The sequence below is a fragment of the Scyliorhinus torazame genome, chromosome 29, assembly GCF_047496885.1.
Source record: "Scyliorhinus torazame isolate Kashiwa2021f chromosome 29, sScyTor2.1, whole genome shotgun sequence".
Taxonomy (NCBI): domain Eukaryota; kingdom Metazoa; phylum Chordata; class Chondrichthyes; order Carcharhiniformes; family Scyliorhinidae; genus Scyliorhinus; species Scyliorhinus torazame.
The window spans coordinates 28637331-28663184 of NC_092735.1; the positions used below are offsets into that span (position 1 = coordinate 28637331).

The 25854-nt window shown below is 56.0% G+C and overlaps 1 protein-coding gene across 1 annotated transcript in view; it reads right to left on the minus strand.

Annotated features, from left to right (window-relative positions):
- Positions 1-208: 208 nt before the first annotated feature.
- The window catches only part of LOC140404136 (SH3 and multiple ankyrin repeat domains protein 1-like), a 297425-nt gene continuing 271779 nt past the window's right edge, over positions 209-25854 (minus strand). The window contains 2 exon segments of the mRNA XM_072492552.1: positions 209-1275; positions 6957-9345. Coding sequence (XP_072348653.1) covers positions 672-1275; positions 6957-9345 — 2993 coding nt within the window. The 3' untranslated portion in view covers positions 209-671.

Sequence of the window (25854 nt, forward strand, 5' to 3'; positions counted from 1 at the left end):
GTCCGCCCGCAGTTCAACCACGATTTCACTGAACGGTGAATAGGTGAGAGAGATCGGACGGCCTCCTCCCGTCCCGGTGTGCGTTCCCGATGTATCCACGGGAGAGTGCAACTTTCCTCCTGGCGCGAAGGGGCGAATTCTGCGATCACCTCAATAAAGTGGATGGACGGCCAGTCCAGGAAAGTGTCGCCGGGGTGGGGTGGGTGGGGGGGGGGGGGGGGGGGGGACAAAACATAAATGGTTTGAGCCGCCAGAAGAGGCAACAGTCGATATAATTCACACTGCGCAGGAAACATAAAAAACAGAAATGAAAAGAAAGCAACGCCAGAGATGAAGAGACGTAATGTTAAAGATGGAGCGGAAGAAACCTCAGTCCCTCCCCCCCACAACCCCCCCCCAATGAAACAATCTGTCCATACAACGGCAACAGTGGAGGCTTGTGTCTTGTCAGAATTCCGTCTTGCTGATTGGTGCTTGGGGAATCTTTGCCGGGACGACTGTGTAGGGTCAGCTTTGTACGATCGCCATCCTTGCTGCCTCCTTGACTTGGTTTCTAATGGGGAGATTCGATGGTGGGGAGTGGGCGGTAACGGGTGGAGGGAATGCGGAGGGAAGTGTGGGGGTAGGGGTGAAGGTGGGGGACTATTGGTGGCAGCCCCGAATCTCTGGGATCACCTCTCGAGCAGCCGTTTCAAGGCGCGCTCGATGTTCATCCGATGGCCCACCCGCGTCACGCCCAGGTCCACGTAGTCCTCCTTCTGTAGCGAGGGCAGGTGGCTGCCGTCGATCTCGTTCTCCAGGAAGTGCTCCTTGTGCTCGCCCAGGTGCAGGTACTCCAGCCAGTCCGCCACGTCGAACTTGGTCCAGAAGGCCAGCGGCTTGGCAGCGAAGGGCTTGTCGGGGGGCATGGGCGGGGGCGACTGGAAGCTGGTGGTGGGCGAGTGGGCCCGGCCGGCCGCCGGGAAGCTGGCGTAGCTGTTGCCCGCCGAGGTGGGGGCGCTGTGCACGTCGTAGCCGGCTGGGAGCGCGGAGTGGGCGGCGCCGGCCGAGGGCAGGATGGGCAGCGAGGAGGGCCGGGGGGTGCCCTGGTTGGCCCTGTGCTCGGCAGCGTGGGGCGTGGAGGGGCTGGGCGCCCTCCTCATGGCGGGTTTAATGTCAAACTCCACAGTCTTGGGGGGCTTTGGGCTGTGCTGGGGGGTTTTAGGCCAGTTTTGGAATGTACTGCCAGGCGGTGGCTTCTGCACCGAGGCTCCCAACACAGAATCATCAGCGATCCTGCAGGAAAGAGGAGGAAAGGGAAAGCCGTTAGCCGTGCTCCCGTGGCATTGCTCCCAGCCCAAACCTTTATCACTTCTACTCATTCGCCAGATTAATTAACCACCAGCGCGTGGTTACAGCCTGCGGCCCGCTGCCCACAAGGGTGACGGAAGCGGAAACGGCCAATGACTTCAACGGGAAATTGGATGGGCTCCTGAAGGAAATACAGGGCTACGGGGAAACGGTTCTGGTTGGGATATCTGTACCGAGCGACAGCACGGACCAGGTGACAGGAATGGCCATTCTGCGCAGTCATGACTCCACCAGGTATGGGCATTCCTGCCAAGGCCAACAGTTACTCCTCGTCCCTCGAGAAGGTGGCGTTGAGTCACCCCCTTGACGACCGAATGGCTCACCGGGTCCTTCCAAGATTATGAGCATTTGCTGTGGGCCTGGAGTCACGTGTAGGCCAGACCGGGTAAGGACGGCAGATTTCCTTCCCTAAAGGGACATTAGTGACCCAGATGGACCTTTACCACAATCGATGATGATTTCATGATTATTAGTATTAAGATTCCAGATTTTATTAACTGAATTTAAATTCCACCAGCTGCCGTGGTGGAATCTGAACCCTGGGCCCCTGGGTTAGTAGTCCAGTGATATAACCACTACGCTATAAAAGGTGTATCTCAGTGATGATCGTTATGAAACTCTCATCGATTATTGTATGAATATATAATAACAATAATCGCTTATTGTCACAAGTAGGCTTCAAGGAAAAGCCCCTAGTCGCCGCATTCCGGAGCCTGTTCGGGGAGGCTGATTCTTAACTGCCCCGCCTCCGAAATGGGCCGAGTAAGTTGAGTTGAGTTCAAGGGCAATTAGGGATGGACAACAGGTGTTGGCTTCACCAACGGCGTCCCCAAGCCCCCAAGGTGAGCAAAAAGAAAAATTGACCTGAGCCTTTTGCGACCTCTGCCCTGTGGCCCCTACGCACCACAGCCAAGCCAAAAGGGGCGGGGGGCGGGAGGGGGGGGGGGGGGTGGTATAAGGCTACCAGGGGTCGGCCAAAATCAGGTCAGCAATGGTGTTACTGAATGGCAGAGCAGACCCAAGGGGCCGAGAGGTAAGTCCTAATTCGTGTGCTCGTTGGTAAGTCAAGGCCGTTGGTCCTATGGGTGTAGACATGGACGGCTGGACATAGCTCCATCTATGAGTAGAGCTGCAGGTCGTACATAAGATTATCATAGAATCATCGAATTTACAGTGCAGAAGGAGGCCATTCGGCCCATCGCGTCCACACCAGCTCCTGGAAAGAGCACCCTACCCAAGGCCAACACCTCCACCCTATCCCCATACCCCAGTAACCCCACCCAACACTAAGGGCAATTTAGCGCGGCCAATCTACCTAACCTGCACATCTTTGGACTGTGGGAGGAAACCGGAGCACCCGGAGGAAACCCACGCAGACATGGGGAGAAAGTGCAGACTCCGCTCTGACAGTGACCCAAGCCGGAATCGAACCTGGGACCCTGGCGCAGTGAAGCAATTGTGCTATCCACAAGGCTACCGTGCTGCCCCAAGGACTGCTACTGTTGTGCAAATCAGGGAGTCAACGCGCTTAGGAGAAGGAGGACACAAGGAATTTAAGTGCCATCCACCCTTAGCCCCTATGAACATGTTTAACTTTAAAAGAAATTATTCATGGAGATTGAACTGACTGGCTTGCTGGGCCATTTCAGAGAGGGGCAATTGAGACTCAACCACATTACTGTGGGTCTGGAGTCACACGTAGGCCAGACCGGGTAAGGACGGCAGATATCGTTCCCTGAAGGGGACATTAGCGAACCACACTTTTCATTCCAGATTCTTATTAGATTCAAATTTCACCGTCTGCTGTGGAGGGGTTTCAACCCGGGTCCCCAGAGCGTTACTCAGGATTACTGGTCCCGTGACAATACCGCTACGTCACCACGCCCGCCACTGGAAGCCCCCAAGTTCCCCAACTTGGAATGAGAAACTGGATTACGTCTGCCTGCACACTCTGGCCTAATTGTCCCCAGCCATTAACCTCACTTTCAATTGCTCCTCGGAGCAATTTCACGGGACACTAGCCGAAGAGGAGGAGGTTGCAGGATTATGCGGAGGAGAGCCAGCAGAGGTTGGATGGGCCGGCTGGCCTCCTTCTACCAAACCTTCCACCAACAGGGGAAAGCTAACCTGGAGCAGGAAGAAGCTGAAATCTGACTTCACCCAGGACCAAGCAGCCCGCTTGATCGATGCCCCACACATTTAAACATCCGCTCGCCCCAACATCAGGGCACCATGGCAGCCCCGTCTGCAATGCACTGCCAAACCTTTGGCCTGGTGGGGGGTGGACCAGCGCACCAGCTCTCTGCAGGGCCAATATTTGAAGGTGGGGGGGGGGGGGGCAGTAAATAACCTTCAGAAACACTGAGTGAGAGAGTGGTCTACTGTGTGGGATCATTGAGAGATGGAAGGCATTGATGCCAATTGATTCGAATTGGGTAGACGGTTCAGCAATTAGTATTTTGCAGTAAAATATTTGAATCTCTGGGGATTTGACCCATGGCACATGATTAGTTTTCCTAGCGAGCAAAGGGTAGAGAAGGGTAATGGCAAGGCGGGTGGGTGGAGCTACGATACAGATCAGCCATGATCTCTCTGATTGGCTCAAAGGGTGGAATGGCCAATCCGTGGTCCGATGGTTGGTGAAGAATTTGCGGGTGGATCGAAGGGACAAGGGACAGCAGTGGGCCATTCGGCCCTTCGAGCCCACACTCCGCCATTCAATGAGATCAAGGCTAATTATCTACCCCAACCCCATCGGCCTGTGTGGGTGGTTGTGGTACAGGGGCTCCAGTTGCTGTGGCAAGGTACACTTTTCCAGTCGTGTTGGGAGTCTGGAGCTATGGATTGTGACGGTCGAGGATTTTCTTCCCATCATCTGGCTGACCAGGAGTCTCTCCTGCTCTTGCCGCCCGCCATTGGCGCGTTGGAAGGATTTTTCAGCTAAAGGACACTGAACCTGTTTTGGCCGCGTTACGAACGCACCTTCCTTGACCATCAAGTCCTGGGGTGGGACTCGAACCGGGAGCTCCAGGCTCAAAGGCAGGGCCACTAACCCACTGCTCCACATGCCCCCCCACCTTCCTGCACCGCCCCCATGTTAATTAATGTACAAAAACCCATCGATCTCGACGATATTCAATGATTGAGTATCCACGGGCCACTGTTATAGAGAATTCCAAAGGCTCACTATCCTCTGATTGAGGACTGGTTAGCAGAGTGAAAACAAGGAGTAGGAATGAACGAGACAATTTGGGCTGGTGGGCAGTAATGGAAGTAAAGTCGCTACAGTAGGCTGTTTTCCTCTTTGAGGGGCAGAGCTGACTGGTGGTGATTTAACCTGAGGGTCCCCACACCTCAGGCGAAGGGGAAAAGGCAGGGCCTTCATGAATAACCTCATCCCGGTAGGGGAGTTGAATCCACTCCGCTGGCCTCGCTCCGCATCACGAACCAGTTGCCCAGCCAAGTGAGCTGAACCAGCCAGTAGTTAGCTAGGCAACGCAAGCATTGGTACTTGCACCCCAGTTATTTACAAACCACATTGATGACGGGTGAGGGAAGAGAGTGGGAATTATCCGGATTTGCCGATAATGCAAGGTCAAGTGGAGAAGTGAGTCGGACGGAGGCCAGAGGGCAGAGGGATATGGGCATGCAGTCCCTGAGGGTGGCTTACTTCTACCCCAGTTGGATGGCTGCTCAGATGAATGATAATTCTGTGCGGAGTCTGCACGTTCTCCCCGTGTGTGCGTGGGTTTCCTCCGGGTGCTCCGGTTTCTTCCCACAGTCCAAAGATGTTCAGGTTAGGTGGAGTGGCCATGATAAATTTGCCCCTTAGTGTCCAAAAAGGTTAGGTGGGGCTACGGGGATAGGGTGGAGGTTGTTGCCTTAAGTTTCCAAGGGCTGGTGCAGACTCGATGGGCCGAATGGCCTCCTTCGGCACTGTAAATTCTATGATTCTATGAATTCCAATGCGCCATCTGCTGGTTCTGCCACATGTGGGAAGGTGGCGCAGGAGAGGAACTACCCGGGAGGATTATTCAATGGTGGAGGAGGCCCCCCCACTGCAGGGCTCATCCTGCATGGTCACCCTCTCACTCTCCATCGGGGATTGGGCGTGGCGGATGCTGTATGCGACAGCCAGGTGCAACAAGAGGTTGTGCCAGTAGAGGGAGCTGCAGGCGGCCTGTATCTTCTGTAGCCTCGAGGGTTCCACGCCGATGAAGGACGTGTGATGCTGCGGCGGCCTCTGTTCCACACTTTGAGGGGGTGGCGCAGGGGCTCCACCGGTTTGAGTTGCACTTCAGCCCCCACCCTCCTGGTCTCTGGCCACCTCGTGCGGGAGGGAGGCAAGTGGATCAGAGATCCTCCTCACCACCCTGCTCCCCGGGCCTGGTCAAGGTGGCCATGAGCAGCTCCAGGCAGCGGGGTGGTCAAGGGGCCAGCTGAGGCCTGGATGCCATCCCCTCCTCCACAGAGAGGGGGCCCCGCTGAGTCGGGCGGTACACGCGAGGCCTTGCACGCCCGATGGAATTCACCTCCGACATCCAGATATGTCATTTCAATCTCATAGTTCTCTTTTAAACCTTCTGATCAAGTTGCGATAATGTTCAAGTGCCCCCTTTAAAGAGGGGAAGGGCATTTGTTTAACCCTCACTGGTTTATTTAAAAGAATATAAAATGGTGGAGGTTTTGCGAAAGATGTTATAAAGCTGCAGCTGGAATATAACTGGATTTAAGTGTAAATTTCTGGATAGTCGGCCCTGAGAAGCAAATTCAGCCTCAGAAAAATTGGTGCGTCAGGAAACCTCAAAGGATAAACTAGGCCCGTACTGTATTCCCAGGAATATGGAAAGCTAAGGGGTGATCTTGTTGGGATTTTTGAAAGGAAGGGCGAGAGTAGATAGAAGGTATTTGGGGCGGGTTGGAGATTTGGAGGTGGTGGGGAGGCAGTGAGGGCATGTTTTGGACAAGGTGACAACGCGTAAAAATCTGAGCTAGGACATTCAGGGAGAGCTACAGCGGAGAAATAATTGATCTGGCAAAGGGTGGTGGGGGCATTGCTGAAAGAAAAGAGACAGGTGATCGAAGTTTGTTGGCTTGGGACTCATCCAGACAGATACCATCAAAGGGGGCAACAATTTACACCGCGTGGTTGGCGCGTTGCCTCGGTATGGCTGAGGCTTTGCGAAGAACGCGCCAACCAATCAGCACCCTCTCCTCATGTTGTTCTCCTCGAGGTTTGCTAAACTGTCCTGATGAGTGCAAGTTGAAAAACTTCGACTGCACCTCTTTTTTCCCAGCACTAGTCACGTTCTGTATGCCAACAACCAGAGGTGGCAGAAATGTCAGACTCCTACAAAAAACAATGGTTCTTAAAGCAATTAATAGTTTGGAATCAGAGATCGAAGGTCTTTTATGTTGGGCAAGGGTCGTTAAGGGGTAAGGGTCAGCCAGGATCTTGCCGACTGGCTGACACCAGCTCTTAATCTGGACGTTCGGAACTGGGTGTGGATGAAGTTGGCAAGTGGATCGTTCATAATCTGACCGAACGGTGCAAACAGACTCGAGGGGCCGGGAGGGGGGGTCTCCTCCTGCACCGATGGTATTACCTGTGCCGTGGAATCACAGGCTTGGAGGCTGTCGGGGGCCCGGTGGTGTCGCTCGATCGGTTCCAGGATGTGCCACTCATCTGTTGTAATTTAGAGCTCAGCTCGCTGATGATGCTGGCCTTCATGGATGCCATGTTGGGCCCTTGGGCAAGCGGCGAGTCCCCCCAGATCGAGGCAGCGGGCGGTTGGCGCTCCTGTGGCTTGGCGGGCTCACCGGGGGGCTGGGGGGGCAGGAAGGGGGGGTTGGGGGCAGGGGGAGGCGCGGCGGGGTCCCTCAGGGGGCCCGGCCCTCTCCCCATCATAGGCCGGGACCTCACCCGGGAGGGGAAGGGGGGCTTGTCAGGGCCGAAGACGTGCCCGTCCAGGTAGGCGATGTAGGTGTCCAGGAGCTCGTTGCCCTCGGAGGACAAGCCCGAGAGGCTGGAGAAGGTGGAGACGCTGCTGGTGGTCTCCAGGTGGTGCTCGCTTCCGCTCCGGCTGTCCACCTCCTCGATGCCTGAGTCGCCCACGTTGTCCAGCAGGGTCTCAGCCGAGGGGGCGCGGCTGCCCCCGCCGCCCGCCGCCCCCTCGGCTGCGCAGTTGAGGTGGTTCTCCTTGGGAGCCTGGGTCAGGTTGGCCACCTCGCTGTCGTACGAGGTCAGGCTCGAGCCCGTGGAGTCCATGGTGGGCAGGCTGCCCGGCTCGGGGACGGAGGGCGGAGGGGGCGGGGGAGGGGGCAGCGGGGGAGGGGGCGGGGGCGGGGGGGGCGGGGGCGGCGGGGGAGGGGGCACCTCGGAGCTGTCGAAGCTGTTGGAGAACTCCAGCGGAGGGGGCAGGGGGTCACTGAAGACAAACTCTTCCTCCGCGTCGATGGAAGGGGCGGGCGGGGGGAGGATGGTCAGGGGCAGGGCCTCGGGGCCTGGGGGCGCGGGGCGTGGGGGGGGAGGGGCTGTGGCCGGTGGCCCGTCCTGGCTCGGCGGGTGGGAGTTCTCCACAAAACGCACCCGGAGCTCCGCCTGCCCCTCGCCCTCCGCCCCCGGCGGCCAGTTCCGGGTCGCCTCCTGGCTCTGGGCGTTCAGCTCCTCCGTCTTCTGTGGCCTGAGGGGCGGACGGCCACTGGCTCTGGCATCACCAGCCTCCTTCCTCTGGCCGGTCAAGGCTCCTGCCCCCGCCGCCCCCCGCGGCTTTGGCCCGGTGGTACCGCTGGTCGCCTCTGCCGGTCCCTTCCCAGCACCGGAGGCGTCACTTCTTGGCTGCTCCTTCAGCGAGCGCTCGCGGGCAGCCAGGGCGAGTGCCAGTGGTGATTCGGGGTCCAACACCTTGCCGGTCAGTGGGTGGATAAAGGTGCCGGCGATGCCACCGCGCTGGCCGAAGGTGGAAGACAGCGAGTTGAAGGCGCTGGAGGCCGGCCCTGGCTGCTTGCCGTGCTTGGTTTCATAGACGTAGCCGCGGTCCCCGGCGTAGCTCAGGGGCGCCCCGCGGCCGGCGGACACCATGATGTTCATGAAGGTCTCGGCGTTGTTGAACATGCCCTCATCGATGGACTTGGAGTGCGTGAGGCGCGACGGGCTCTCGGGCTCTTCCTCCGCCACGTCCGTCGAGAGGAAGATGGCTGACTTGCGGCGGGCCTCCATGTAGCGCTCGCGATCGCGGCGGGCGGCCCCGACGATGGCCGCTCCGAACTGGCTGGTGAAGTCCAGGCTCTCCCGGGCCTGCAGTGGCTCCGTCACCGCCTCGGCCTCCATGCTGCTGCCCTGGCTACTGCGACCGCTACTGCTGGTGGACGGGGCCTTGATGATGATGGTTGGAATGGGGATGGAGCACGTCTTGTCTTGTTGCTGTTGCTGCTGCTGCTGGAGCTCATCCTCCACCTTTGACTGCTTAACCAGGAGCCCCTTCCTCCGCACGGGCTTGGCCGGCACGTACATGGCCGTGTTGACAACCCGGGCGGTGGGGTTGCCGTAGCGGTTCTCGGCGGCGGGGCCCCGCCTGCCCCTGGCGTTGGGCTGCGAGGCGGCGGACGAGGAGGAGGAGCCGCCGGCCGTGAGCCGGGCCCGCTCGTCCGCCAGCTGGTCCGAGTCCTGCCGGTACACCACGATCTTCTCCCGCTTCTGGCGCGGCTCCTTGGCATCCCCCTTGACCGGCGGCTCCGGCAGGTCGTGCCGCAGGCTGGCGTAGATCTTGGCATCGCCAGTGCCGCCGGGGTTGAAGGTCGAGCGGGCAGAGGAGGGGGCGGCGGCGGCCAGGGGAGGGGGAGGGGGCCCCGAGCGGGGCTGGGGCAGGCTGAAGGGGGGGTCGGGGGGGGCGGTGGTGGGGGGCGGGGGGATGTCATCAGCGCTCGGGACAGACAGGCTGCGAGCAAACTTAAAGGACGGAGGCACCAGGAACTGTTTCTCTTCCTCGGGGACACCTAGAGACAAGAGGGAACAATCAGGAACGGTCACTTCTCCTCGGACCGACGCTCCCATTATTAATAATCAGTTGAGCAATTCGAGCAGTTATTAATCAGTATTGGCAACACGACGGAAAGGAGAGTTCGAGGCTCTGCACCCGGTGACGGGGTTTATGTTTTAACCTCAATCAACATCATTAAAATACGACCTATTCACAGTCACATGGAATCTTGCTGTGCATATATTGGCTGCCGCGCTTCCCATGTTACACTCCAGAAATTACTCACTACCAGTGAGGTGTTTTCGAATGCTCAGTCACTGTAAAATACTGGGGTACAGTACTGGTGGGGACGGGTCTGTCACTGTACAACACTGGGGTACAGTACAGGTGGGGACAGGTCTGTCGCTGTGTAACACTGGGGTACAGTACTGGTGGGGACGGGTCTGTCGCTGTGTAACACTGGGAAACAGTACTGGTGGGGACGGGTCTGTCACTGTATAACACTCTGGTACAGTACAGGTGGGGACAGGTCTGTGACTATAACACTGGGGTACAGTAATGGTGGGGACGGGTCAGTCACTGTATAACACTGGGGTACAGTAATGGTGGGGACGTGTCTGTCACTGTATAACACTCTGGTACAGTACAGGTGGGGACGGGTCTGTGACTATAACACTGGGGTACAGTACTGGTGGCGACGTGTCTGTGACAATAACATTGAGGGACAGTAATGCTGGGGACGGGTCTGTCACTGCATAACACTGGGATACAGTACTGGTGGGGACGGTCTGTCGCTGTGCAACACTGGGGTACAGTACTGGTGGGGACGGGTCTGTCACTTTATAACACTGGGATACAGTACTGGTGGGGAAGGGTCTGTCGCTGTGCAACACTGGGGTGCAGTACTGGTGGGGACGGGTCTGTCACTGTATAACACTGGGGTACAGTACTGGTGGAGACGGGTCTGTCGCTGAGTAACACTGGGGTACAGTACTGGTGGGGACGGGTCTGTCACTGTGTAAAACTGGGATACTGTACTGGTGGGGACGGGTCTGTCGCTGTGTAACACTGGGATACTGTACTGGTGGGGACGTGTCTGTCGCTGTGTAACACTGGGATACTGTACTGGTGGGGACGTGTCTGTCGCTGTGCAACACTGGGGTACAGTACTGGTGGGGACGAGTCTGTCGCTGTGTAATACTGGGATACTGTACTGGTGGGGACGAGTCTGTCGCTGTGTAACACTGGGGTACAGTACAGGTGGGGATGGGACTGTCACTGTATAACACTGGGGTACAGTACTGGTGGGGACGGGTCTGTCACTGTATAACACTGGGGTACAGTACTGGTGGAGACGGGTCTGTCGCTGAGTAACACTGGGGTACAGTACTGGTGGGGACGGGTCTGTCACTGTGTAAAACTGGGATACTGTACTGGTGGGGACGGGTCTGTCGCTGTGCAACACTGGGGTCCAGTACTGGTGGGGACGAGTCTGTCGCTGTGTAACACTGGGATACTGTACTGGTGGGGACGAGTCTGTCGCTGTGCAACACTGGGGTACAGTACTGGTGGGGACGGGTCTGTCACTGTGTAACACTAGGGTACAGTACTGGTGGGGACGGGTCTGTCACTGTGTAACACTAGGGTACAGTACTCGTGGGGACGGGACTGTCACCGTATAACACTGGGGTACAGTACTGGTGGGGACGGGTCTCTCACTTTATAACACTGGGGTACTGTACTGGGGGGAATAGATCTGTCACTGTGTAACACTGGGGGACAGTATTGGTGGGGACGGGTCTGTCACTACATAACACTGGGATACAGTACTGGTGGGGATGGGTCTGTCACTGTATAACACTGGGGTACAGTACTGGTGGGGATGGGTCTGTCACTGTACAACACTGGGGTACAGTACTGGTGGAGACGGGTCTGTCGCTGTGTAACACTGGGATACTGTACTGGTGGAGACGAGTCTGTCGCTGTGTAACACTGGGATAGTGTACTGGTGGGGACGGGTCTGTCGCTGTGCAACACTGGGATACTGTACTGGTGGGGACGGGTCTGTCGCTGTGCAACACTGGGATACTGTACTGGTGGTGACGGATTTGTCACTGTGTAACACTGGGATACAGTACTGGTGGGGACGGGTCTGTCACTGTGTAACACTGGGGTACAGTAATGGTGGGGACGGTTCAGTCACTGTGTAACACTGGGGTACAGTACAGGTGGGGACGGGTCTGTCACTATAACATTGGGGTACAGTACTGGTGGGGACGGGTCTGTCACTGTGTAACACTGTGATACACTACTGGTGGCGATGGGTCTGTCAATATAACATTGGGGTACAGTACTGGTGGGGACCGGTCTGTCACTGTGTAACACTGGGATACTGTACTGGTGGAGACGAGTCTGTCGCTGTGTAACACTGGGGTACAGTACAGGTGGGGATGGGTCTGTCACTGTATAACACTGGGGTACAGTACTGGTGGGGACGGGTCTGTCGCTGTGTAACACTGGGGTACAGTACTGGTGGGGACGGGTCTGTCACTGTGTAACACTGGGATACTGTCCTGGTGGAGACAAGTCTGTCGCTGAGTAACACTGGGGTACAGTATTGGTGAGGACGGGTCTGTCGCAATGTAACACTGGGATACTGTACTGGTGGGGACGTGTCTGTCGCTGTGTAACACTGGTATACTGTACTGGTGGGGACGTGTCTGTCGCTGTGCAACACTGGGGTACAGTACTGGTGGGGACGAGTCTGTCGCTGTGTAATATTGGGATACTGTACTGGTGGGGACGAGTCTGTCGCTGTGCAACACTGGGGTACAGTACTGGTGGGGACGAGTCTGTTGCTGTGTAACACTGGGGTACTGTACTGGTGGGGACCGGTCTGTCGCTGTGCAACACTGAGGTACAGTACTGGTGGGGACGGGTCTGTCACTGTGTAACACTGTGATACAGTACTGGTGGAGACGGGTCTGTCGCTGTGCAACACTGGGGTACAGTACTGGTGGGGACGGGTCTGTAACTGTGTAACACTAGGGTACAGTACTGGTGGGGACGGGTCTGTCACTGTGTAACACTAGGGTACAGTACTGGTGGGGACGGGTCTGTCACTGTGTAACACTAGGGTACAGTACTGGTGGGGACGGGACTGTCACCGTATAACACTGGGCTCCAGTACTGGTGGGGACGGGTCAGTCACTTTATAACACTGGGGTACAGTACTGGGGGGAATAGATCTGTCACTGTGTAACACTGGGGGACAGTATTGGTGGGGACGGGTCTGTCACTGCATAACACTGGGATACAGTACTGGTGGGGACGGGTCTGTCACTGTATAACACTGGGGTACAGTACTGGTGGGGATGGGTCTGTCACTGTACAACACTGGGGTACAGTACTGGTGGAGACGGGTCTGTCGCTGTGTAACACTGGGATACAGTACTGGTGGGGACGGGTCTGTCACTGTGTAACACTGGGATAGTGTACTGGTGGGGACGGGTCTGTCGCTGTGCAACACTGGGATACTGTACTGGTGGGGACGGGTCTGTCGCTGTGCAACACTGGGGTACAGTACTGGTGGGGACGGGTCTGTCACTGTGTAACACTGGGATAGTGTACTGGTGGGGACGGGTCTGTCGCTGTGCAACACTGGGATACTGTACTGGTGGTGACGGATTTGTCACTGTGTAACACTGTGATACACTACTGGTGGCGATGGGTCTGTCACTATAACATTGGGGTACAGTACTGGTGGGGACGGGTCTGTCACTGTGTAACACTGGGGTACAGTAATGGCGGGGACGGTTCAGTCACTGTGTAACACTGGGGTACAGTACAGGTGGGGACGGGTCTGTCACTATAACATTGGGGTACAGTACTGGTGGGGACGGGTCTGTCACTGTGTAACACTGTGATACACTACTGGTGGCGATGGGTCTGTCACTATAACATTGGGGTACAGTACTGGTGGGGACGGGTCTGTCACTGTGTAACACTCGGATACTGTACTGGTGGAGACGAGTCTGTCGCTGTGTAACACTGGGGTACAGTACAGGTGGGGATGGGTCTGTCACTGTATAACACTGGGGTACAGTACTGGTGGGGACGGGTCTGTCGCTGTGTAACACTGGGGTACAGTACTGGTGGGGACGGGTCTGTCACTGTGTAACACTGGGATACTGTCCTGGTGGAGACTAGTCTGTCGCTGAGTAACACTGGGGTACAGTATTGGTGAGGACGGGTCTGTCGCTGTGTAACACTGGGATACTGTACTGGTGGGGACGTGTCTGTCGCTGTGTAACACTGGGATACTGTACTGGTGGGGACGTGTCTGTCGCTGTGCAACACTGGGGTACAGTGCTGGTGGGGACGAGTCTGTCGCTGTGTAATACTGGGATACTGTACTGGTGGGGACGAGTCTGTCGCTGTGCAACACTGGGGTACAGTACTGGTGGGGACGAGTCTGTTGCTGTGTAACACTGGGGTACTGTACTGGTGGGGACCGGTCTGTCGCTGTGCAACACTGAGGTACAGTACTGGTGGGGACGGGTCTGTCACTGTGTAACACTGTGATACAGTACTGGTGGAGACGGGTCTGTCGCTGTGCAACACTGGGGTACAGTACTGGTGGGGACGGGTCTGTCACTGTGTAACACTAGGGTACAGTACTGGTGGGGACGGGTCTGTCACTGTGTAACACTAGGGTACAGTACTGGTGGGGACGGGTCTGTCACTGTGTAACACTAGGGTACAGTACTGGCGGGGACGGGACTGTCACCGTATAACACTGGGGTACAGTACTGGTGGGGACGGGTCTGTCACTTTATAACACTGGGGTACAGTACTGGGTAAATAGATCTGTCACTGTGTAACACTGGGGGACAGTATTGGTAGGGACGGGTCTGTCACTGCATAACACTGGGGTACAGTACTGGTGGGGATGGGTCTGTCACTGTACAACACTGGGGTACAGTACTGGTGGAGACGGGTCTGTCGCTGTGTAACACTGGGGTACAGTACTGGTGGGGACGGGTCTGTCACTGTGTAACACTGGGATAGTGTACTGGTGGGGACGGGTCTGTCGCTGTGCAACACTGGGATACTGTACTGGTGGGGACGGGTCTGTCGCTGTGCAACACTGGGGTACAGTACTGGTGGGGACGGGTCTGTCACTGTGTAACACTGGGATAGTGTACTGGTGGGGACGGGTCTGTCGCTGTGCAACACTGGGGTACAGTACTGGTGGGGACGGGTCTGTCGCTGTGTAACACTGGGATACTGTACTGGTGGGGACGGATCTGTCACTGTGTAACACTGGGGTACAGTACTCGTGGAGACGGGTCTGTCGCTGTGCAACACTGGGGTACAGTACTGGTGGGGACGGGTCTGTCACTGTGTAACACTAGGGTACAGTACTGGTGGGGACGGATCTGTCACTGTGTAACACTGGGGTACAGCACTGGTGGGGACGGATCTGTCACTGTGTAACACTGGGGTACAGTACTGGTGGGGACGGGTCTGTCATTATAACATTGGGGTACAGTACTGGTGGGGATGGGTCTGTCACTGTGTAACACTGAGGTACAGTACTGGTGGAGACGGGTCTGTCGCTGTGCAACACTGGGGTACAGTACTGGTGGGGACGGGTCTGTCACTGTGTAACACTAGGGTACAGTACTGGTGGGGACGGATCTGTCACTGTGTAACACTGGGGTACAGTACTGGTGGGGACGGATCTGTCACTGTGTAACACTGGGGTACAGTACTGGTGGGGACGGGTCTGTCACTATAACATTGGGGTACAGTACTGGTGGGGATGGGTCTGTCACTGTGTAACACTGAGGTACAGTACTGGTGGGGACGGGTCTGTTGCTGTGTAACACTGGGATACAGTACTGGTGGGGACGGGTCTGTCACTGTATAACACTCTGGTACAGTACAGATGGGGACAGGTCTGTGACTATAACACTGGTAGACAGTAATGGTGGGGACGGGTCAGTCACTGTATAACACTGGGGTACAGTAATGGTGGGGACGGGTCTGTCACTGTATAACACTCTGGTACAGTACAGGTGGGGACGGGTCTGTGACTATAACACTGGGGCACAGTACTGGTGGCGACGGGTCTGTGACAATAACATTGAGGGACAGTAATGCTGGGGACGGGTCTGTCACTGCATAACACTGGGATACAGTACTGGTGGGGACGGGTCTGTCGCTGTGCAACACTGGGGTACAGTGCTGGTGGGGACGGGTCTGTCGCTGTGCAACACTGGGGCACAGTACTGGTGAGGACGGGTCTGTCGCTGTGCAACACTGGGGTACAGTACTGGTGGGGACGGGTCTGTCACTTTATAACACTGGGATACAGTACTGGTGGGGAAGGGTCTGTCGCTGTGCAACACTGGGGTGCAGTACTGGTGGGGACGGGTCTGTCACTGTATAACACTGGGATACTGGACTGGTGGGGAGGGGTCTGTCGCTGTGTAACACTGGGGTACAGTACTGGTGGGGACAGGTCTGTCACTGTATAACACTGGGATACTGTACTGGTGGGGACGGGTCTGTCGCTGAGTAACACTGGGGTACAGTACTGGTGGGGACGGGTCTGTCACTATAACATTGGGGTACAGTGCTGGTGGGGATGGGTCTGTCACTGTGTAACACTGAGGTACAGTACTGGTGGGGACGGGTCTGTTGCTGAGTAACACTGGGATACTGTCCTGGTGGGGACGAGTCTTTCGCTGTGTAACACTGGGGTACAGTACTGGTGGGGACGGGTCTGTCACTATAACATTGGGGTACAGTACTGGTGGGGATGGGTCTGTCACTGTGTAACACTGAGGTACAGTACTGGTGGGGACGGGTCTGTCGCTGTGTAACACTGGGATACAGTACTGGTGGGGACGGGTCTGTCACTGTATAACACTGGTAGACAGTAATGGTGGGGACGGGTCAGTCACTGTATAACACTGGGGTACAGTAATGGTGGGGACGGGTCTGTCACTGTATAACACTCTGGTACAGTACAGGTGGGGACGGGTCTGTGACTATTACACTGGGGTACAGTACTGGTTGCGACGGGTCTGTGACAATAACATTGAGGGACAGTAATGCTGGGGACGGGTCTGTCACTGCATAACACTGGGATACAGTACTGGTGGGGACGGGTCTGTCGCTGTGCAACACTGGGGTACAGTACTGGTGGGGATGGGTCTGTCACTTTATAACACTGGGATACAGTACTGGTGGGGAAGGGTCTGTCGCTGTGTAACACTGGGGTACAGTACTGGTGGGGACGGGTCTGTCGCTGAGTAACACTGGGATACTGTACTGGTGGGGACGGGTCTGTCACTGTGTAACACTGGGGTACAGTACTGGTGGGGAAGGATCTGTCACTGTGTAACACTGGGGTACAGTACTGGTGGGGACGGGTCTGTCACTGTATAACACGGGGATACAGTACTGGTGGGGACGTGTCTGTCGCTGTGTAACACTGGGATACTGTACTGGTGGGGACGGGTCTGTCGCTGTGCAACACTGGGGTACAGTACTGGTGGGGACGGGTCTGTCGCTGTGTAACACTGGGGTACAGTACTGGTGGGGACGGGCCTGTCACTGTCCAACACTGGGGTACAGTACTGGTGGGGACGGGTCTGTCACTGTATTACACTGGGGTACAGTACTGGTGGGGACGGGTCTGTCACTATAACATTGGGGTACAGTACTGGTGGGGACGGGTCTGTCACTGTGTAACACAGGGGTACAGTACTGGTGGGGACGGGTCTGTCACTGTATTACACTGGGGTACAGTACTGGTGGGGACGGGTCTGTCACTATAACATTGGGGTACAGTACTGGTGGGGACGGGTCTGTCACTGTCCAACACTGGGGTACAGTACTGGTGGGAACGGGTCTGTCACTGTATTACACTGGGGTACAGTACTGGTGGGGACGGGTCTGTCACTGTATAACAATGGGGTACAGTACTGGTGGGGACGGATCTGCCACTGTGTAACCCTGGGATACAGTACTGGTGGGGACAGGTCTGTCACTGTATAACTCTGGGGCACAGTACTGGTGGGGACGGGTCTGTCACTATATAACACTGGGGTACAGTACTGGTGGGGACGGGTCTGTCACTGTATAACACTGGCATACAGTACTGGTGGCGACGGGTCTGTCACTGTATAACACTGGGGTACAGTACTGGTGGGGACAGGTCTGTCACTGTGTAACACTGGGGTACAGTACAGGTGGGGACGGGTCTGTCACTATAACATTGGGGTACAGTACTGGTGGGGACGGGTCTGTTACTGTGTAACACTGTGATACAGTACTGGTGGCGATGGGTCTGTCACTATAACATTGGGGTACAGTACTGGTGGGGATGGGTCTGTCACTGTGTAACATTGGGGTACAGCACTGGTGGGGACGGGTCTGTCACTGTGTAACACTGGGATACTGTACTGGTGGAGACGAGTCTGTCGCTGTGTAACACTGGGGTACAGTACAGGTGGGGATGGGTCTGTCACTGTATAACACTGGGGTACAGTACTGGTGGGGACGGGTCTGTCACTGTATAACACTGGGGTACAGTACTGGTGGGGACGGGTCTGTCACTGTGCAACACTGGGGTACAGTACAGGTGGGGATGGGTCTGTCACTGTATAACACTGGGGTACAGTACTGGTGGGGACGGGTCTGTCACTGTATAACACTGCGGTACAGTACTGGTGGGGACGGGTCTGTCACTGTGTAACACTGGGATACTGTACTGGTGGAGACGAGTCTGTCGCTGAGTAACACTGGGGTACAGTATTGGTGGGGACGGGTCTGTCGCTGTGTAACACTGGGATACTGTACTGGTGGGGACGTGTCTGTCGCTGTGTAACACTGGGATACTGTACTGGTGGGGACGTGTCTGTCGCTGTGCAACACTGGGGTACAGTACTGGCGGGGACGAGTCTGTCGCTGTGTAATACTGGGATACTGTACTGGTGGGGACGAGTCTGTCGCTGTGCAACACTGGGGTACAGTACTGGTGGGGACGAGTCTGTCGCTGTGTAACACTAGTGTACAGTACTGGTGGGGACGGGTCTGTCACTGTATAACACTGGGGTACTGTACTGGTGGGGACGGGCCTGTCGCTGTGCAACACTGGGGTACAGTACTGGCGGGGACGGGTCTGTCACTGTGTAACACTAGGGTACAGTACTGGTGGGGACGGGTCTGTCACTGTGTAACACTAGGGTACAGTACTGGTGGGGACGGGTCTGTCATTGCATAACACTGGGGTACAGAACTGGGGGGAATAGATCTGTCACTGTGTAACACTGGGGGACAGTATTGGTGGGGACGGGTCTGTCACTGCATAACACTGGGATACAGTACTGGTGGGGATGGGTCTGTCACTGTTTAACACTGGGGTACAGTACTGGTGGGGACGGGTCTGTCACTGTGTAACACTGTGATACAGTACTGGTGGTGATGGGTCTGTCACTATAACATTGGGGTACAGTACTGGTGGGGACGGGTCTGTCACTGTGTAACACTGGGGTACAGTACTGGTGGGGACGGGTCTGTCACTGTGTAACACTGGGGTACAGTACTGGTGGGGACGGGTCTGTCACTGTGTAACACTGGGATAGTGTACTGGTGGGGACGGGTCTGTCGCTGTGTAACACTGGGGTACAGTACTGGTGGAGACGAGTCTGTCGCTGTGTAACACTGGGGTACACTACTGGTGGCGATGGGTCTGTCAATATAACATTGGGGTACAGTACTGGTGGGGACGGGTCTGTCACTGTGTAACACTGGGATACTGTACTGGTGGAGACGAGTCTGTCGCTGTGTGACACTGGGGTACAGTACAGGTGGGGATGGGTCTGTCACTGTATAACACTGGGGTACAGTACTGGTGGGGACGGGTCTGTCGCTGTGTAACACTGGGGTACAGTACTGGTGGGGACGGGTCTGTCACTGTGTAACACTGGGATACTGTCCTGGTGGAGACAAGTCTGTCGCTGAGTAACACTGGGGTACAGTATTGGTGAGGACGGGTCTGTCGCTGTGTAACACTGGGATACTGTACTGGTGGGGACGTGTCTGTCGCTGTGTAACACTGGGATACTGTACTGGTGGGGACGTGTCTGTCGCTGTGCAACACTGGGGTACAGTACTGGTGGGGACGAGTCTGTCGCTGTGTAATACTGGGATACTGTACTGGTGGGGACGAGTCTGTCGCTGTGCAACACTGGGGTACAGTACTGGTGGGGACGAGTCTGTTGCTGTGTAACACTGGGGTACTGTACTGGTGGGGACCGGTCTGTCGCTGTGCAACACTGAGGTACAGTACTGGTGGGGACGGGTCTGTCACTGTGTAACACTGTGATACAGTACTGGTGGAGACGGGTCTGTCGCTGTGCAACACTGGGGTACAGTACTGGTGGGGACGGGTCTGTAACTGTGTAACACTAGGGTACATTACTGGTGGGGACGGGTCTGTCACTGTGTAACACTAGGGTACAGTACTGGTGGGGACGGGTCTGTCACTGTGTAACACTAGGGTACAGTACTGGTGGGGACGGGACTGTCACCGTATAACACTGGGCTCCAGTACTGGTGGGGACGGGTCAGTCACTTTATAACACTGGGGTACAGTACTGGGGGGAATAGATCTGTCACTGTGTAACACTGGGGGACAGTATTGGTGGGGACGGGTCTGTCACTGCATAACACTGGGATACAGTACTGGTGGGGACGGGTCTGTCACTGTATAACACTGGGGTACAGTACTGGTGGGAATGGGTCTGTCACTGTACAACACTGGGGTACAGTACTGGTGGAGACGGGTCTGTCGCTGTGTAACACTGGGGTACAGTACTGGTGGGGACGGGTCTGTCACTGTGTAACACTGGGATAGTGTACTGGTGGGGACCGGTCTGTCGCTGTGCAACACTGGGATACTGTACTGGTGGGGACGGGTCTGTCGCTGTGCAACACTGGGGTACAGTACTCGTGGGGACGGGTCTGTCACTGTGTAACACTGGGATAGTGTACTGGTGGGGACGGGTCTGTCGCTGTGCAACACTGGGATACTGTACTGGTGGTGACGGATTTGTCACTGTGTAACACTGTGATACACTACTGGTGGCGATGGGTCTGTCACTATAACATTGGGGTACAGTACTGGTGGGGACGGGTCTGTCACTGTGTAACACTGGGGTACAGTAATGGTGGGGACGGTTCAGTCACTGTGTAACACTGGGGTACAGTACAGGTGGGGACGGGTCTGTCACTATAACATTGGGGTACAGTACTGGTGGGGACGGGTCTGTCACTGTGTAACACTGTGATACACTACTGGTGGCGATGGGTCTGTCACTATAACATTGGGGTACAGTACTGGTGGGGACGGGTCTGTCACTGTGTAACACTCGGATACTGTGCTGGTGGAGACGAGTCTGTCGCTGTGTAACACTGGGGTACAGTACAGGTGGGGATGGGTCTGTCACTGTATAACACTAGGGTACAGTACTGGTGGGGACGGGTCTGTCGCTGTGTAACACTGGGGTACAGTCCTGGTGGGGACGGGTCTGTCACTGTGTAACACTGGGATACTGTCCTGGTGGAGACTAGTCTGTCGCTGAGTAACACTGGGGTACAGTATTGGTGAGGACGGGTCTGTCGCTGTGTAACACTGGGATACTGTACTGGTGGGGACGTGTCTGTCGCTGTGTAACACTGGGATACTGTACTGGTGGGGACGTGTCTGTCGCTGTGCAACACTGGGGTACAGTGCTGGTGGGGACGAGTCTGTCGCTGTGTAATACTGGGATACTGTACTGGTGGGGACGAGTCTGTCGCTGTGCAACACTGGGGTACAGTACTGGTGGGGACGAGTCTGTTGCTGTGTAACACTGGGGTACTGTACTGGTGGGGACCGGTCTGTCGCTGTGCAACACTGAGGTACAGTACTGGTGGGGACGGGTCTGTCACTGTGTAACACTGTGATACAGTACTGGTGGAGACGGGTCTGTCGCTGTGCAACACTGGGGTACAGTACTGGTGGGGACGGGTCTGTCACTGTGTAACACTAGGGTACAGTACTGGTGGGGACGGGTCTGTCACTGTGTAACACTAGGGTACAGTACTGGTGGGGACGGGTCTGTCACTGTGTAACACTAGGGTACAGTACTGGCGGGGACGGGACTGTCACCGTATAACACTGGGGTACAGTACTGGTGGGGACGGGTCTGTCACTTTATAACACTGGGGTACAGTACTGGGTAAATAGATCTGTCACTGTGTAACACTGGGGGACAGTATTGGTGGGGACGGGTCTGTCACTGCATAACACTGGGGTACAGTACTGGTGGGGATGGGTCTGTCACTGTACAACACTGGGGTACAGTACTGGTGGAGACGGGTCTGTCGCTGTGTAACACTGGGGTACAGTACTGGTGGGGACGGGTCTGTCACTGTGTAACACTGGGATAGTGTACTGGTGGGGACGGGTCTGTCGCTGTGCAACACTGGGATACTGTACTGGTGGGGACGGGTCTGTCGCTGTGCAACACTGGGGTACAGTACTGGTGGGGACGGGTCTGTCACTGTGTAACACTGGGATAGTGTCCTGGTGGGGACGGGTCTGTCGCTGTGCAACACTGGGATACTGTATTGGTGGTGACGGATTTGTCACTGTGTAACACTGGGATACAGTACTGGTGGGGACGGGTCTGTCACTGTGTAACACTGGGATAGTGTACTGGTGGGGACTGGTCTGTCGCTGTGTAACACTGGGGTACAGTACTGGTGGGGACGGGTCTGTCGCTGTGTAACACTGGGATACTGTACTGGTGGGGACGGATCTGTCACTGTGTAACACTGGGGTACAGTACTGGTGGAGACGGGTCTGTCGCTGTGCAACACTGGGGTACAGTACTGGTGGGGACGGGTCTGTCACTGTGTAACACTAGGGTACAGTACTGGTGGGGACGGATCTGTCACTGTGTAACACTGGGGTACAGCACTGGTGGGGACGGATCTGTCACTGTGTAACACTGGGGTACAGTACTGGTGGGGACCGGTCTGTCATTATAACATTGGGGTACAGTACTGGTGGGGATGGGTCTGTCACTGTGTAACACTGAGGTACAGTACTGGTGGAGACGGGTCTGTCGCTGTGCAACACTGGGGTACAGTACTGGTGGGGACGGGTCTGTCACTGTGTAACACTAGGGTACAGTACTGGTGGGGACGGATCTGTCACTGTGTAACACTGGGGTACAGTACTGGTGGGGACGGATCTGTCACTGTGTAACACTGGGGTACAGTACTGGTGGGGACGGGTCTGTCACTATAACATTGGGGTACAGTACTGGTGGGGATGGGTCTGTCACTGTGTAACACTGAGGTACAGTACTGGTGGGGACGGGTCTGTCGCTGTGTAACACTGGGATACAGTACTGGTGGGAACGGGTCTGTCACTGTATAACACTCTGGTACAGTACAGATGGGGACAGGTCTGTGACTATAACACTGGTAGACAGTAATGGTGGGGACGGGTCAGTCACTGTATAACACTGGGGTACAGTAATGGTGGGGACGGGTCTGTCACTGTATAACACTCTGGTACAGTACAGGTGGGGACGGGTCTGTGACTATAACACTGGGGCACAGTACTGGTGGCGACGGGTCTGTGACAATAACATTGAGGGACAGTAATGCTGGGGACGGGTCTGTCACTGCATAACACTGGGATACAGTACTGGTGGGGACGGGTCTGTCGCTGTGCAACACTGGGGTACAGTGCTGGTGGGGACGGGTCTGTCGCTGTGCAACACTGGGGCACAGTACTGGTGAGGACGGGTCTGTCGCTGTGCAACACTGGGGTACAGTACTGGTGGGGACGGGTCTGTCACTTTATAACACTGGGATACAGTACTGGTGGGGAAGGGTCTGTCGCTGTGCAACACTGGGGTGCAGTACTGGTGGGGACGGGTCTGTCACTGTATAACACTGGGATACTGTACTGGTGGGGAGGGGTCTGTCGCTGTGTAACACTGGGGTACAGTACTGGTGGGGACAGGTCTGTCACTGTATAACACTGGGATACTGTACTGGTGGGGACGGGTCTGTCGCTGAGTAACACTGGGGTACAGTACTGGTGGGGACGGGTCTGTCACTATAACATTGGGGTACAGTGCTGGTGGGGATGGGTCTGTCACTGTGTAACACTGAGGTACAGTACTGGTGGGGACGGGTCTGTTGCTGAGTAACACTGGGATACTGTCCTGGTGGGGACGAGTCTTTCGCTGTGTAACACTGGGGTACAGTACTGGTGGGGACGGGTCTGTCACTATAACATTGGGGTACAGTACTGGTGGGGATGGGTCTGTCACTGTGTAACACTGAGGTACAGTACTGGTGGGGACGGGTCTGTCGCTGTGTAACACTGGGATACAGTACTGGTGGGGACGGGTCTGTCACTGTATAACACTGGTAGACAGTAATGGTGGGGACGGGTCAGTCACTGTATAACACTGGGGTACAGTAATGGTGGGGACGGGTCTGTCACTGTATAACACTCTGGTACAGTACAGGTGGGGACGGGTCTGTGACTATAACACTGGGGCACAGTACTGGTGGCGACGGGTCTGTGACAATAACATTGAGGGACAGTAATGCTGGGGACGGGTCTGTCACTGCATAACACTGGGATACAGTACTGGTGGGGACGGGTCTGTCGCTGTGCAACACTGGGGTACAGTACTGGTGGGGATGGGTCTGTCACTTTATAACACTGGGATACAGTACTGGTGGGGAAGGGTCTGTCGCTGTGTAACACTGGGGTACAGTACTGGTGGGGACAGGTCTGTCACTGTATAACACTGGGATACTGTACTGGTGGGGACGGGTCTGTCGCTGAGTAACACTGGGATACTGTACTGGTGGGGACGGGTCTGTCACTGTGTAACACTGGGGTACAGTACTGGTGGGGAAGGATCTGTCACTGTGTAACACTGGGGTACAGTACTGGTGGGGACGGGTCTGTCACTGTATAACACGGGGATACAGTACTGGTGGGGACGTGTCTGTCGCTGTGTAACACTGGGATACTGTACTGGTGGGGACGGGTCTGTCGCTGTGCAACACTGGGGTACAGTACTGGTGGGGACGGGTCTGTCGCTGTGTAACACTGGGGTACAGTACTGGTGGGGACGGGTCTGTCACTGTCCAACACTGGGGTACAGTACTGGTGGGGACGGGTCTGTCACTGTATTACACTGGGGTACAGTACTGGTGGGGACGGGTCTGTCACTATAACATTGGGGTACAGTACTGGTGGGGACGGGTCTGTCACTGTGTAACACAGGGGTACAGTACTGGTGGGGACGGGTCTGTCACTGTATTACACTGGGGTACAGTACTGGTGGGGACGGGTCTGTCACTGTATAACACTGGGGTACAGTACTGGTGGGGACGGGTCTGTCACTGTCCAACACTGGGGTACAGTACTGGTGGGGACGGGTCTGTCACTGTATTACACTGGGGTACAGTACTGGTGGGGACGGGTCTGTCACTGTATAACACTGCGGTACAGTACTGGTGGGGACGGGTCTGTCACTGTGTAACACAGGGGTACAGTACTGGTGGAGACGAGTCTGTCGCTGAGTAACACTGGGGTACAGTATTGGTGGGGACGGGTCTGTCGCTGTGTAACACTGGGATACTGTATTGGTGGGGACGTGTCTGTCGCTGTGTAACACTGGGATACTGTACTGGTGGGGACGTGTCTGTCGCTGTGCAACACTGGGGTACAGTACTGGCGGGGACGAGTCTGTCGCTGTGTAATACTGGGATACTGTACTGGTGGGGACGAGTCTGTCGCTGTGCAACACTGGGGTACAGTACTGGTGGGGACGAGTCTGTCGCTGTGTAACACTAGTGTACAGTACTGGTGGGGACGGGTCTGTCACTGTATAACACTGGGGTACTGTACTGGTGGGGACGGGCCTGTCGCTGTGCAACACTGGGGTACAGTACTGGCGGGGACGGGTCTGTCACTGTGTAACACTAGGGTACAGTACTGGTGGGGACGGGTCTGTCACTGTGTAACACTAGGGTACAGTACTGGTGGGGACGGGTCTGTCATTGCATAACACTGGGGTACAGAACTGGGGGGAATAGATCTGTCACTGTGTAACACTGGGGGACAGTATTGGTGGGGACGGGTCTGTCACTGCATAACACTGGGATACAGTACTGGTGGGGATGGGTCTGTCACTGTTTAACACTGGGGTACAGTACTGGTGGGGACGGGTCTGTCACTGTGTAACACTGTGATACAGTACTGGTGGTGATGGCTCTGTCACTATAACATTGGGGTACAGTACTGGTGGGGACGGGTCTGTCACTGTGTAACACTGGGGTACAGTACTGGTGGGGACGGGTCTGTCACTGTGTAACACTGGGGTACAGTACTGGTGGGGACGGGTCTGTCACTGTG